Genomic DNA, 12,512 nt, shown 5'->3' on the forward strand with positions numbered 1-12,512 from the left:
AAACCCTGTAAAACAAATCGGACATAGACCCTGCCCTCACAGAGCTTACAGTCTAGTGGACAGACAGATGGGAACATAGGATTCTGTAATGCAGCATGAGAAATGCTGTTCTAGGGCCTCCCATCCTAGAGAAAGGAACACCTAAACTGAGACCTGTAGGATAAGGGGTGGAGGGAGGAAGAAGGAGATGGAAAGGGGATTCCAGGCAGAAGGAGAACATACAAAGGCCCCGAGGGCCAAGAAAAGAGTCTCTTTTAAAACAGTGGTTCCCAAATCAAAGACCTCAGAGACTTGTTGGGCTAGAATGAAATTTTCACTCATCAATGTGGAAATGAAGACCAAACTGTTAAGTTTTTACAAAGATAAAGTAATTCAATTTTAATAATTGAGTTTAAGGCAGCCCCATTTTCTGGCATTAAAATGGCCCTTCTTTTATGAAATATCCATGATAATAGATTTTATATATGTATATATAAAACAGATGACCCTATTTTTAAAACAGAAACTAGTGATGTATAGGTAGCCGAGTTGGTGAAGAATCTGCCTGCAGTGTAGGAAACCCAGATTCTATCCCTGGGTTGGGAAGATCCCCTGGAGAAGGAAATGGTAACCTACTCCAGGATTCTTGCCTGAAAAACCTCATGGACAGAGTAGCCTGGTGGGCTACAGTCCATGGGATTGCCAGAGTCGGACATGACTTTGTGACTAAACCACCACCACAGTGATGTATAAAATCACTGTTCAAAGCATTAACTTATCAGAGGTATTTAACATGTTTAAAGAGCTGGCATACGGGAGACACCAAGAGATAAGGCTAAGAGGAAGGCAGGGATTTGGAGCAGATGGAGAACTTTGGACTTTATCCCAAGAGCAGTGGGAATGATTTTAAGCAGGGGAGTGAAACTTGCTTACATTTGTAAAAGATCACTCTGGGATGTTATGTGTAAAACAGGCGTTAGATGAGGCAAGATAGCAGAGAGGAGGATCAGTTTGGCAACACTGCAATATCCCAGGAAGAAAGGAGATAAGAGCTGGTATTCAGGCTGAATCAGTGAGACTGAGTAGAAGATGACGTCATGAAATAAACTTGGATAAGGAAAATGGGATGGTCAAATTTTATGTGCAAGTTTTGACTTGGGAAACTGAATCAATAATTGGGTAAATGAGAGTCCCTTGGACTGCAAGGAGATCAAACCAGTCAATTCTAAAGGAAATCAGTCTTGAATATACATTGGAAGGACTGATGCTCAAGCTGAAGTTCCAATACTTTGGCCACCTGGTACAAAGAACTGACTCACTTGAAAACACCCTGATGCTGGGAAAGATTGAAGGCAGGAGGAGAAAGGGATGACAGAGGGCGAGATGGTTTGATGGCATCACTGACTCAATGGAAGTGAGTTTGAGCAAGCTCTGGGAGTTGGTGCAGGACAGGGAAGCCTGGCATGCTGCAGTCCATGGGGTCACAAAGAGTCAGATATGACTGAGCGACTGAATAATTGAGCTAGGGATAGTAAAAGAAGGAGCCCCCCCTTTTTTTGTGGAGGAAGACAGCACATTTGCTTTAGGATATGTTGAATTTGAGGTTCCTTTGCGTTCAAAGGTCCTTTAGGCCAATTGTCTACACAGGTCTCATGCGCATGAGAGAAAAAGTTGAACTTCAGATATAAATTTACAGTCAAAAAACATGTAGGTTGTAAATAAAACCATGGGTATGGATGAAATGTCCTGTTGAATGGAGCGTAAAAAAAGAGAACTTAAGATATGTTACTAAAGAGTTGGTAGGAGGTGCACAACATAGAAAGAAGCCAGAAACAGAGTGGTTAGACTGGCTGGAAGAGAGCCAAGAGAACAAGATACCTGGAAAACCAAGGGAAGACCATTTCCTGGAGAAGAGTAGGTAATAGTGTCAGATGCGGCAGCAATCAGTTGCAAAGACTGGAGGATGCTCACGGAAAGTAGCAACAAGCAAGTTGATAAGGACCTTGGGAAGGGCAGTGGAGGGAGTAGAAGCCAGATGACAATGAGGGCATCTGCAGAGACAGGGAGGAGCTCTTTTATACAGTGTGGCAATAAGAGAAAGGATAGAATGGGCCAGCAACTGGGGTTTGAGAAAGTGACTGATTGTTTTACGAACATAGGAGAGACTTGCTCATGGATACTGTAGGAGCCACCTGATAAGGAGAGTTTGAAGACTTGTTGCGAGCAAAGATAATCAATAGAAAATCACATGCAAAATATTAACTCTCTTTTAAAAAAATCACAATGTAAAGTTCTTTAAAGATGTGAAATATGGTGTTCCCCAAAGAACCCAGGATCCAGTTATAAAATTGTCAATGGATTTAAATATATGTCAGGATGTAAAACGATTCCAAGAAATTCTCGGAGGGAATCTCATTTAAACATATTTTTAAAGTCACATTTAAAAATATTATTTTAAATTATGGCAGTTTTAGCCCTTGTCCATAGAGGTCATACTCTTTAAATAATATGTATCTTTGAATAGTTGGTGGTAGAGAGAGCTTCTCCATCGAGGTTGGCTGGCAGAGCCGCTGTAGCCCCATCAGTCTTCGAATTTTTAACCGACATAAATGCTTTAATGAGCATGGATTCTCTAAAGTGAATGGGAAAAACAAGCAAAAAATAAAAACAATATGAATGAACCTATAAGATACAGACTGTTTTAGAATAATACAAAGTGTCATTCTAAAAAACAAGCATGCACATGTTAGTAACTCGTGACTAAGTAAAATTCAAATTGCAATTAAGCATTCCACACCCTTCCTCTAGAATGCAAGCTCCATTGAGGTAGGTATTTAGTGTGTCTCTGTGTCAAAAACTCTGGTACTTTGGCCACGTCATGCGAAGAGTTGACTCATTGGGAAAGACTCTGATGCTGGGAGGGATTGGGGGCAGGAGGAAAAGGGGACGACAGAGGATGAGATGGCTGGATGGCATCACCAACTCAATGGATGTGAGTCTGAGTGAACTCTGGGAGTTGGTGATGGACAGGGAGGCCTGGCGTGCTGTGATTCATGGGGTCACAAAGAGTCAGACATGACTGAGCAACTGAACTGAACTGAACTGTGTCAAAAACAGAGCTTGACTTCAAGGGAGTGTTCAACTAGAATATGCTTTTTGTTTTTGTTTTTAACCTCGCCATGTGACATGGGGGATCTTCCTCCCTTGGGGATCAAACTGCCTGCAGTGGGAGCGTGGCCTTAATCACTGGACCATCAGGAAAGTACAGAATATGTTAAATGAATGAATGGACTTGATTAAAGAAAGCAAATGCTCATATCTCCTACTATTTGTTTTTTAGAACTGAGTATTTTAGAGATACATTCCTTCGCTTCTGTTCTCTCCTACCAATCTTTCTGATGAATAGTTATCTGTGAATCATCTGATACAACTGATGGCATATGTCAGTGATTCAATCTTAGGTTTGGTTCAGTGTATGACACCTAAAAATTTTATATTTTTCAAAAAACCTGCTAATGTTGTTCAAATAACTGATGTTAGTCTTTCTTTTCAACTCTTACTTTATCTCTAGTAACTTTATCTTTAGTATAATTACAGTACCGAAATATTAATCCAGCAACAGGAGTGAGTGAAAAGGCAGCATTGCCCACAGGCTTAGAGGTAAGCTCTGGACTCAGTCAGCTTGGATTAAAATCAAGTCTCTGCCACTTAAATAGTATTTGTGTTATCCTGGACAAGTTACTTAATCCCTATGATCTCAGCATTCTCACCTGGGAAATGTGGATAACAATGGGACTCACCTCATAGGGCTGTTTAAATGTCGAACAAATTAATTCATGTAAAGCATTAGAAAAGTGTTTGGTACATTGTAATCATTTGTGAACAATCACTCAATTCAATAATCAAAGAGATCACATTTCTTGTTATATTTGCAATTATAAATACTCAAGTTATTTTGAAAAAATTAAGACTTTTTCAAAAACTATTGAGGCAAAGTTATCATTACTAAAATAGACAGAATAAACCTATCTTTAAAAAAATTTATTTTTTCCTCTAACAAAAACTCTGCCCTACATATACCTGGAGAAATCCTGACATCCAGTGGTTAACTATACTTATAGCAGTCAACTGACTACACTCTAGTTGCAACGATGTGTCTGAAACAACTAGAAAACTTTCTGATCTTATTCTTACTTGGATTTCTTTTCTAAAGTCACAAGAATTTGTCATTCTTTTCCAATACAAACACATGGACAACGTATTACTAATTAGAAGCAAAATCTGTTCTATGACAGGAAGTACAGTAGTATTGGAGAAAGAGCCTGTGTTTAAATGAGATGGACTAGAGTTCAAATACTTGTTTTGCTATTTTTCTGTCTGTAACTTTGGGAAATAATTTATATAAGCCTTATGGTTTTTTCCTTTACAATCTCCAAAATATTTTAACTCTTTCATTGTAAAATATAGATAAAGCAACGGTACATATAGTTTCTTAAGTGATTATCAGGTGAACATCTGCAAACCTCTCCTAGGTCATGAATAGAACTTCCCCAGTCATCCCAGAATTCCCTCCACAATCCATCCAAACTTCATTCCTTCTTCCCTGTAAGAAACTACTCTTCAGACTTTTATAGTAATCACTTTCTTTATAGCTTCATTATCTTCATGTGCTATCCCTAAACTATAGTATTGACAGTATTGTTTTTTTTAGTTTGATGTGTTCTTTTTAATTCTTTTAATCTGTTGGTCCTTCTCTCCATCCCCCTTCTCTTTCTTTCAATTAATCTTTAAGATCCAAAATGCTGTAGTTCTTCATCTATCCTGCTTGATTTTGACTTCACTCCTAAGTTGGGCTTTTGTTCAGAAGCGTAACTAGCTTCAAGAATTGACAGAGTCCAGACTATTATGTAAATCCCCTTTAGCTTTAGTTTTTAATTTTTAAAAATTAGCAATGATAATATCTAACTCTTCAAGTTGTGGGGGTTCATGACATGCTTACATACACATTTCAGATACTTCATATAACCTTACCATGTAGTAAAAATAACATAAAAATACTAATAATTTAGTCTTTAAAATAGGTAAATTTACTAAGTGTTTTTAATGCTGTAGCATTATGCTAAGTGCCTTATATGTGACATCTCTTTTAATTCCCACAACAACCTTAACAGGTAAATACTATGCAAGCCCCATTCTGCAGTGGGAAAACCTTGATATAAAAAAGAATAAGTAACCACGTTCAAAGTCACACAACCAGTATGACTATCTTGGTTTTCTTATAGAAAATTAAACATTTAAAAAAATCCCCTCCCTTGAATGAAACAAAAATGATAGAATAAATTGTTGCTTGTTTTCATGAAAATATCAGCCCTGAGTGACCTAAGCACTATGTGGCTCAGCAATTCTATACCAGGCCAAGAACAATGTTGCATCCTATTTCAGACCTGTCTGACCCCAGACGTCAATTTCTAGGCTCTATCATTCACTAGATTCTCTGAGATTCCTGTTTTAGTTGCCCCGAAGTCTATTCTATCATAGAACTCATTCCAGTGGAAGAGCCATGTGAGGAAAATCCAAGCTGACCACCTGATGTGTGTTCAGCTGAACTAACACTCTTTCTAGCCAATCAAATCTCCACCGTTTCGGCCAACTTCCGTCTCTTGCTACCATGGTCAAAACAGTCCAGATTCAGATCATATACTTTAATGTATGAGACTGATTTGAAACTAAGTGCTTAGATGAACATTTCTTTTTATAGAACTTTATATATACAAATATGGTATGTAAATCAGGTTAACATTTCAATCTCATCTTTTTGACTACAAAATATCTACTAATTTGCATAAAATTTGCTTGATCTTAAAGAATGGGATATTGTGGTTTTGTTATACCATTGAAGATTGATTTAGGTGTAGGTTCTAGGATGCTTCTTTAGCCTCCATGAAATTGTCCAAGTAGGTTTTGAAAGTACGTTTTTCCAAACTCATATTTTGAAAGAGAAAACATTCCAAATTTATAATTTTTTCTCTGGTTGTTATATGTATTTGGGCTTCCCTGGTGGCTCAGAGGTTAAAGCGTCTGCCTGGAATGCGGGAGACCCGGGTTCGATCCCTGGGTCGGGAAGATCCCCTGGAGAAGGAGATGGCAACCCACTCCAGCACTCTTGCTTGGAGAATCCCATGGAGGGAAGAGCCTGGTAGGCTACAGTCCATGGGGTAGCAAAGAGTTGGACACGACTGAGCGACTTCACTTTCTATATGTATTTGGGGTAATTTTAGATGTATTTTTATTGAAACTTTCATAATATGATTCACTTTTATGATTGTAACTAAGCCTTAACCTAGAAAATACAAAATGGCCTGCCTGTAAAACATACTTTTCATAGTACAAATTTGTCAGTAAAGACCCAGAGAAACTAGATCAAAAAGGATATTTTAATTCATTCCATTCATTCATTTATTTAGTATTGAGTATCTACTGCTTATGAGGCATTATGCTAAGCCCCAAGAGTACAGAAATAAACAAAACAGATCCCTGCCCACATGGAGAATCCTATACTTTATGATATTATAGAAGTTAACTTTTAAAAAGTGAGTTCTATTCAGAATGTTAATATAGTTATGGTATTGTTCATTATACAATTAAACAGTTGGAAAGTGTCAAGAAAAAGCAAAAAGTATCTTCTATCAGAGGAACAATTAAGGATGATTTGAGAAAACAGATAAATCTGAATATAAGGTAGCACTGAAAAAGTATCAAAACTGACATTAAGAAATTTTTCCTATATACAGTCTCCATAAAAAATTTTGTAGGAAAAACTTTTGCTTTTACCTAGTATTTGACGGATTTCTGGCCATTCTCTCTGTACTTCTAGTGCAGACTTCAGTTTAGCACACAGAGGGATATAATCCATGTAATCTATTAATACACGAATAACACTGCCTACCAAGTGCTTCATCCAGGGGACTGTAATAAACTCACAGAACTGAGAGAAGTAATAAAATTGAAGTTAGTAGCACTTTTAATATACTCTATTCATAAACAATTTTGTTCTGACAAATTACTTCCTTTGCCTTTTTACATGAAATAAAAGTACCCTTCATGTTATGAACGGAAAAAGCAAAGTAGATGATTTGTTTGTTTCTGTGAAACAATGAGCCCTGGAGCATGCGTGGCTCTGATGTGACAGTACTCAGCATAATGTGGAAGAACCATGCTATTTTCCATGATTCTTCTTACCGTGTTTCTATCCCCCAAATTCCACTAAATAAGCATGAGTTATTAATTGCATACATTTTCCAAAGTATTCAACATTTGGTTTCCAATTCAAGCAAACTATACTTTTGGGAGCTTAGTTTAATGTTTATTTATTTCCCCATCTCATTGCAAACAAAAACACAAGAAGAAGAAAAATATAAAAGCTGGAGTTGATTTTTCTTTTCTTGGAACATCCCTAAATGAGCAATATTATGATGCTGACCCAATACAAAGAGCAGGGTGTAACTCACCGGGTTATCTTTTATGACACAAGATGTCCATCCCGGCAGTACCTCTTCCTCTATCTCCGACCACACAAACGAGTTTCCAAAGATGTCCCCATGCATGCATTCGAAGCACATCTCCACCTGATAGCCATTATTCAGCAATAGCCTGAGCATTACCTCGTCATTTAGGGCATACTGTATGGCACTGGGGAAACGAGTGTCATTCACATGCATGAAGTAACAATTAACATTAGCTCCATGGGCAAGAAGCAGCCGGACAATTTCATGATTACTGGCCCTCACTGCCACCAGTAGACAGTTGAGGGGATCTAGGTTTGGGTCTGCACCTGCAGCCAGGAGGATTTCTGTGCAAAGGATATCATTATTGCAAACAGCAAAATAGAGCGCAGTCTTCCGTTCGTCATCATAGCTCTCAGAAATGTGGTCAGAAAGCAGGCTATTGACATCAAAGCCATTTTCAATAAGCAGTTCTAGGCACTGTGCATTTTGTCCATCTGCTGCTGAGTGAATTGGTGTTAGCCCACTTTTCTGGATTGCATGTTTGGATGTTACTGGAATAAGATATTTCAGTGCACTAAAAAAAAAAAAAAAAAGATTTAAATATCCACATAGCAGGAAGAAAATCAAGAAATGAAATAAACCAGCTTCCGTGCTGGACAAGTGAATGCAATTTGATTAGCTTATTTTCTCTAGATAACCTTACACAAAAACATTCAGTCTTTGTCCATAGACTTAGTACTATTCAGTTTAGTTTTGATTTAGCTTCCCAGTCTAAATATTTCTGGGGAACCTACTAGATCTTACATATTTGGTTCTAGAATTGTGATTCCTCAGGCACCCTCCCCAATTTTTCAATTCTTCTCTGAATAACATATTATCTATAATCCACGAAGGCTACTTAATGAGGAAAATATAACAGAAAAGTAGGTCCATTCAATGTTACAGATGAATGCTTCATACTGTTGACCATTAATTAGAACCACAGAGTCACAGGAAATTAGAGCTGGAAGTCACCTTGGGCATTGCTGAGTCCAACCCTTTTATTACCAGCACAGCCATACGAAGACTTGAGAGGTGAAATGACTTGTCCAAGGTCACACAGATGCAGAAGAGTAATGACTAGAATTTAGGCCTCTTGAATTTTTATTTGTTATTCCGCTTTCACTGCTCCATGAACAATCTGTGCTTTAATATTGTCCATGTATATCCTCTCTACTTACTTGAGTTTGAGTTATTAGCAACAAGAAGGGTCTTTATTGTTCCATCAATCTTACATGATTTCAAATGAGATAACTAACCACAGCTTGTATTACTAAGAACCTGTGACAAATAGCTGTGAATTTCACACTTGACTGATGAATTGGACATGTATGAGAGCCACAGGCAAGGAGAACTTGATCTCTTGTGCCTAATTCAGAGCTACCAGGTGTGAATTTATGAACACTGGGAGTAAATCCAGGTAAACTTTAACAACATGTCACTTCGCATCAATTACTTGTCATTAGCCACTTAACTTAGCCAACGTCACCACTGAAAGTGATGAAGCCTAATGAGTTCACAGTTTTTGAATTTATGAAATACATTTAATTGCCAAACACCATCCTTTCAAGGTGGGTAGTTTATTATGATTATAGATTTCTATTGATGTGTTGGTTGTGGCACATTTTGTGATTTTAAAATATATCTGACCATTTTCTTAAAGAAATCTAAATTTATAATGATACCTTTCTATTCAAGGATATATTTTACATTATAATATCTGTTGATGTTGATAAAAATTGGAGTAATACAAATTTTAATCCTTTGCCAAGGGCAAAATTTTTAGAAGCCCTGTAGCCTTCTGTTAAACAGATTTTTTAAAAAAGGCACATTTGGGTGGCACGTGCAGAAGTCTCACTTTTAACTTTCTTCTAAGAGAAAATACCTTTTCATTTGACAAGCAGTATAAATTCAATGTGGAAATTTTTTAAGGTATAAGAATATAAAAAGAAGGGGGAATCAAACAAACACATAGATATACAAAACTTGTGAACATTTTACCTTTTTCTGTTTGGATTTTGGGAGACATATTTAAGATTATACCATATATACAAATCTGTGTTTTCAACTTGAAGTGATCATGCTATGATTTGTTACTCACAGGTAATGTCCCTCATAGGCAGCTCGGTGTATAGGAAGATGCCCTGCTCTGTTAGGTGTGTTTCCACTTCCTCCATATTCCAGCAGGAGGGAGATGCAGTCAGGATTGCCCCCTCCTGCTGCCTCAAACAACACCGATGCACCATCATCCGCCAAAGCAAGCACATCACCTCCTGGCAGGATAACACAGGCAGCAGAGTGACCACTGGGCAGATGCAAGATCATCTCCTTAAAAATAAGCTGTTGTTTTCCTTTCTGATTAGGACTTAAAAATACAGAATTAAGAACACCTGTGTTCTTGGCCTTTTCAATAAACAATCATGAAGCATGTTTCATTCTATTGGAAAATCTTTCCCTCATTGACATCTGAGAAATCAACTCAATTTTCATGATAGGAAAATGCTCCCTAAAAAAGGTCTAGTTAGACTTTTAAAGACAACATTTAATGCTCTGTCTCATTTCACCAAATCTTTATCAACTGTCTTCTATGTGCAAACACCATGCATGATCCAGCAGAAGATCCTAAGATGAATAAGCCTGACTATCTTAAATGGCTCAGAGGGGAAATGACACAAAATATCATCAGAGAACACAAATTGTGTAATATTCAAATGTCATGAGGACCAGAAGGCATGATGTAGGGGAAAGTGGTCTGTTTGGATTACGGCTTTGTTGCTGACTGTGAGAGTTTGGGGCAAGCTACTTACTTGCATGAACTTCCAACTCCTTATCTATAAGGTACCGTAATATAGCTTATTTCATATGGCTTATTAGATAATTAAATGAGTTGCATTGTGGGGGAAGTTCAAAAATGTTAGTCTTTTCCCTACAGAGGATCCTTGAGAATAATGTGGTCCTAGGCAACCCACTCCAATACTCTTGCCTGGAAAGTCCCATGGATGGAGGAGCCTGGTAGGCTGCAGTCCATGGGGTCGCTAAGAGTCAGACGAGACTGAGCGACTTCACTTTCACTTTTCACTTTCATGCATTGGAGAAGGAAATGGCAACTCACTCCAGTATTCTTGCCTGGAGAATCCCAGGGATGGGGGAGCCTGGTGGGCTGCCATCTATGGGGTCACACAGAGTTGGACATGACTGAAGCGACCTAGCAGCAGCAGCAGAGATAGCCATCAGGGCCGGGCACTCAGATTTGTAGGTCCCCATGCATAGGATTCAAGTGAGTCATGCAATAGGGGCTTATTGAGGGATGGGGTAAAAATCTGATGCCCAGATACATTCAGGAGAGGAAGAGGGGCCAGTGAGAGATGGAGAAAAGGAGATCTGAGAGGCAGGAGAAGCACTGCGCTTGTGCTCAGTCGCTCAGTCGTGTCCGACTCTGCAACCCCGTGGAGGGGAGCCCACCAGGGTTCTCTATCCATGGGATTTCCCAGGCAAGAATACTGGAGAGGGTTGCCATTTCCTCCTCCAGGGGATCTTCTGACCCACGTATCGAACCTGTGTTTCCTGCCTTGGCAAGCAGATTCTTTGCCACTGAGCCACCTGGGAAGCCCAGGAGAAACATAAGCAACATGCAATTCCTTTCCACATACCTTTGTGGATCAGATGTTCCAAAACATCACAGTGACCATACTCGGCCGCAACACCTAACGGGGTCACTCCAAATCCATCTTTTAGGTGGACATTGCCTCCATTGTTTAGTAGCAGAGCTATGATGTCTTTGCGGCCTTGTTTGGCTGCTTCATGCATTGCTGACCATCGCTTCACACAGGGCTGGTCAAGACTGGTGTTGTGTTTAAGCAGAGCAGACACCATGTCATAGGAGCCTCTTTTAACAGCTTAAAGATGATTTTTAAAAAGAACAGTCAACAGGAAGCATATAACATGAATCCTTTACATGGCACTAAACATTACCAGATTTAATATCAAGGGAGGTATTAGTGACAACTTTTCTTGTATCTTCCATACCCCTCTGTTTCTCATACCAGGTTTCTCTTGAGGAATGTAAGCATATAAGATGATACTGCTTTTCTTTAAGACCCTGACCTGAGGAGGGGTAAGAGTTTGGTGGAAAACAGGATGCATGTCACTAAGTTAGGATACTTTTTGTATTGTTTCTAAACTTCCACTTCATCGCCAAGATGAAAATAATATCAATTTTTGTATCAGTTAAATAAATAAATTAAAATGTATGTAAAACGCTTAGTATACAGTAGGAGCTCAATAAATGATAACCATTATTATTATTATGATTTCCTCCCTTCTAGGACCATGGAGCCACCTGTGCAGATAATGTTTATCAAGTTTTTCTCCCTCAAGGGAAAGTTTTTTTCCCACCAAACTAGGAAATATTAAATGAACATTTCTTTCCCATACTCTTATGAGATGTTAGCAACAGGAATGTTTAGAATCCAGGTAGGTCGGTTTTTCTTCTTACAGGTGAAGTACAAGACAGCTGATGTACTATGTTTTCTGAGGTTCAGTAAATCAGATGTCTCTTTCCCTCTCTTATCTTTTTCTAGTAGCTGAAATTACACTGTTAAGTCTTTTTCTCTTTCGGATTGTTAATGGATTCTCCCAGGTTAGATAGAAATACTTCTCCAAGATGTCATGCATTTTCGTCTTATCAGTATGTAAAATCTTTTAAGAAACAGAGCAGGATGAAGGTTACTCTCTAACACTTAGTCATTTGCTCATTCTTTCATTCAGTTTATATGTGCTGGCTACATGTAAGTGTTAGTCACTCAGTCGTGTCTGACTCTTTGTGACCCGGTGGACTGTAGCCCACTGAGCTCCTCTGTCCATGGAGATTCTCCAGGCAAGAATACTGGAATGGGTAGCTATGCCCTCCTCCAGGGGGTCTTCCCAAACCAGGGATTGAACCCAAGTCTCCTGCATTGCAGGCAGATTCTTTCCTGTCTGAGTCACTTG

General features: G+C 38.6%; 1 protein-coding gene across 1 annotated transcript in view; it reads right to left on the reverse strand.

Moving 5' to 3' along the window:
* ASB15 (ankyrin repeat and SOCS box containing 15) overlaps positions 1,531-12,512 on the reverse strand; it is a 39,018-nt gene continuing 28,036 nt past the window's right edge. Inside the window, exons 7-11 of the mRNA XM_005679407.2 lie at positions 11,174-11,419; positions 9,625-9,796; positions 7,488-8,058; positions 6,811-6,964; positions 1,531-2,611 (exon numbers count right to left, since the gene is read on the reverse strand). Coding sequence (XP_005679464.1) covers positions 2,439-2,611; positions 6,811-6,964; positions 7,488-8,058; positions 9,625-9,796; positions 11,174-11,419 — 1,316 coding nt within the window. The 3' untranslated portion in view covers positions 1,531-2,438. The remainder of the gene's footprint in view (positions 2,612-6,810; positions 6,965-7,487; positions 8,059-9,624; positions 9,797-11,173; positions 11,420-12,512) is intronic.

The sequence above is a fragment of the Capra hircus genome, chromosome 4, assembly GCF_001704415.2.
Source record: "Capra hircus breed San Clemente chromosome 4, ASM170441v1, whole genome shotgun sequence".
In the NCBI taxonomy this organism is placed as follows: Eukaryota; Metazoa; Chordata; class Mammalia; order Artiodactyla; family Bovidae; genus Capra; species Capra hircus.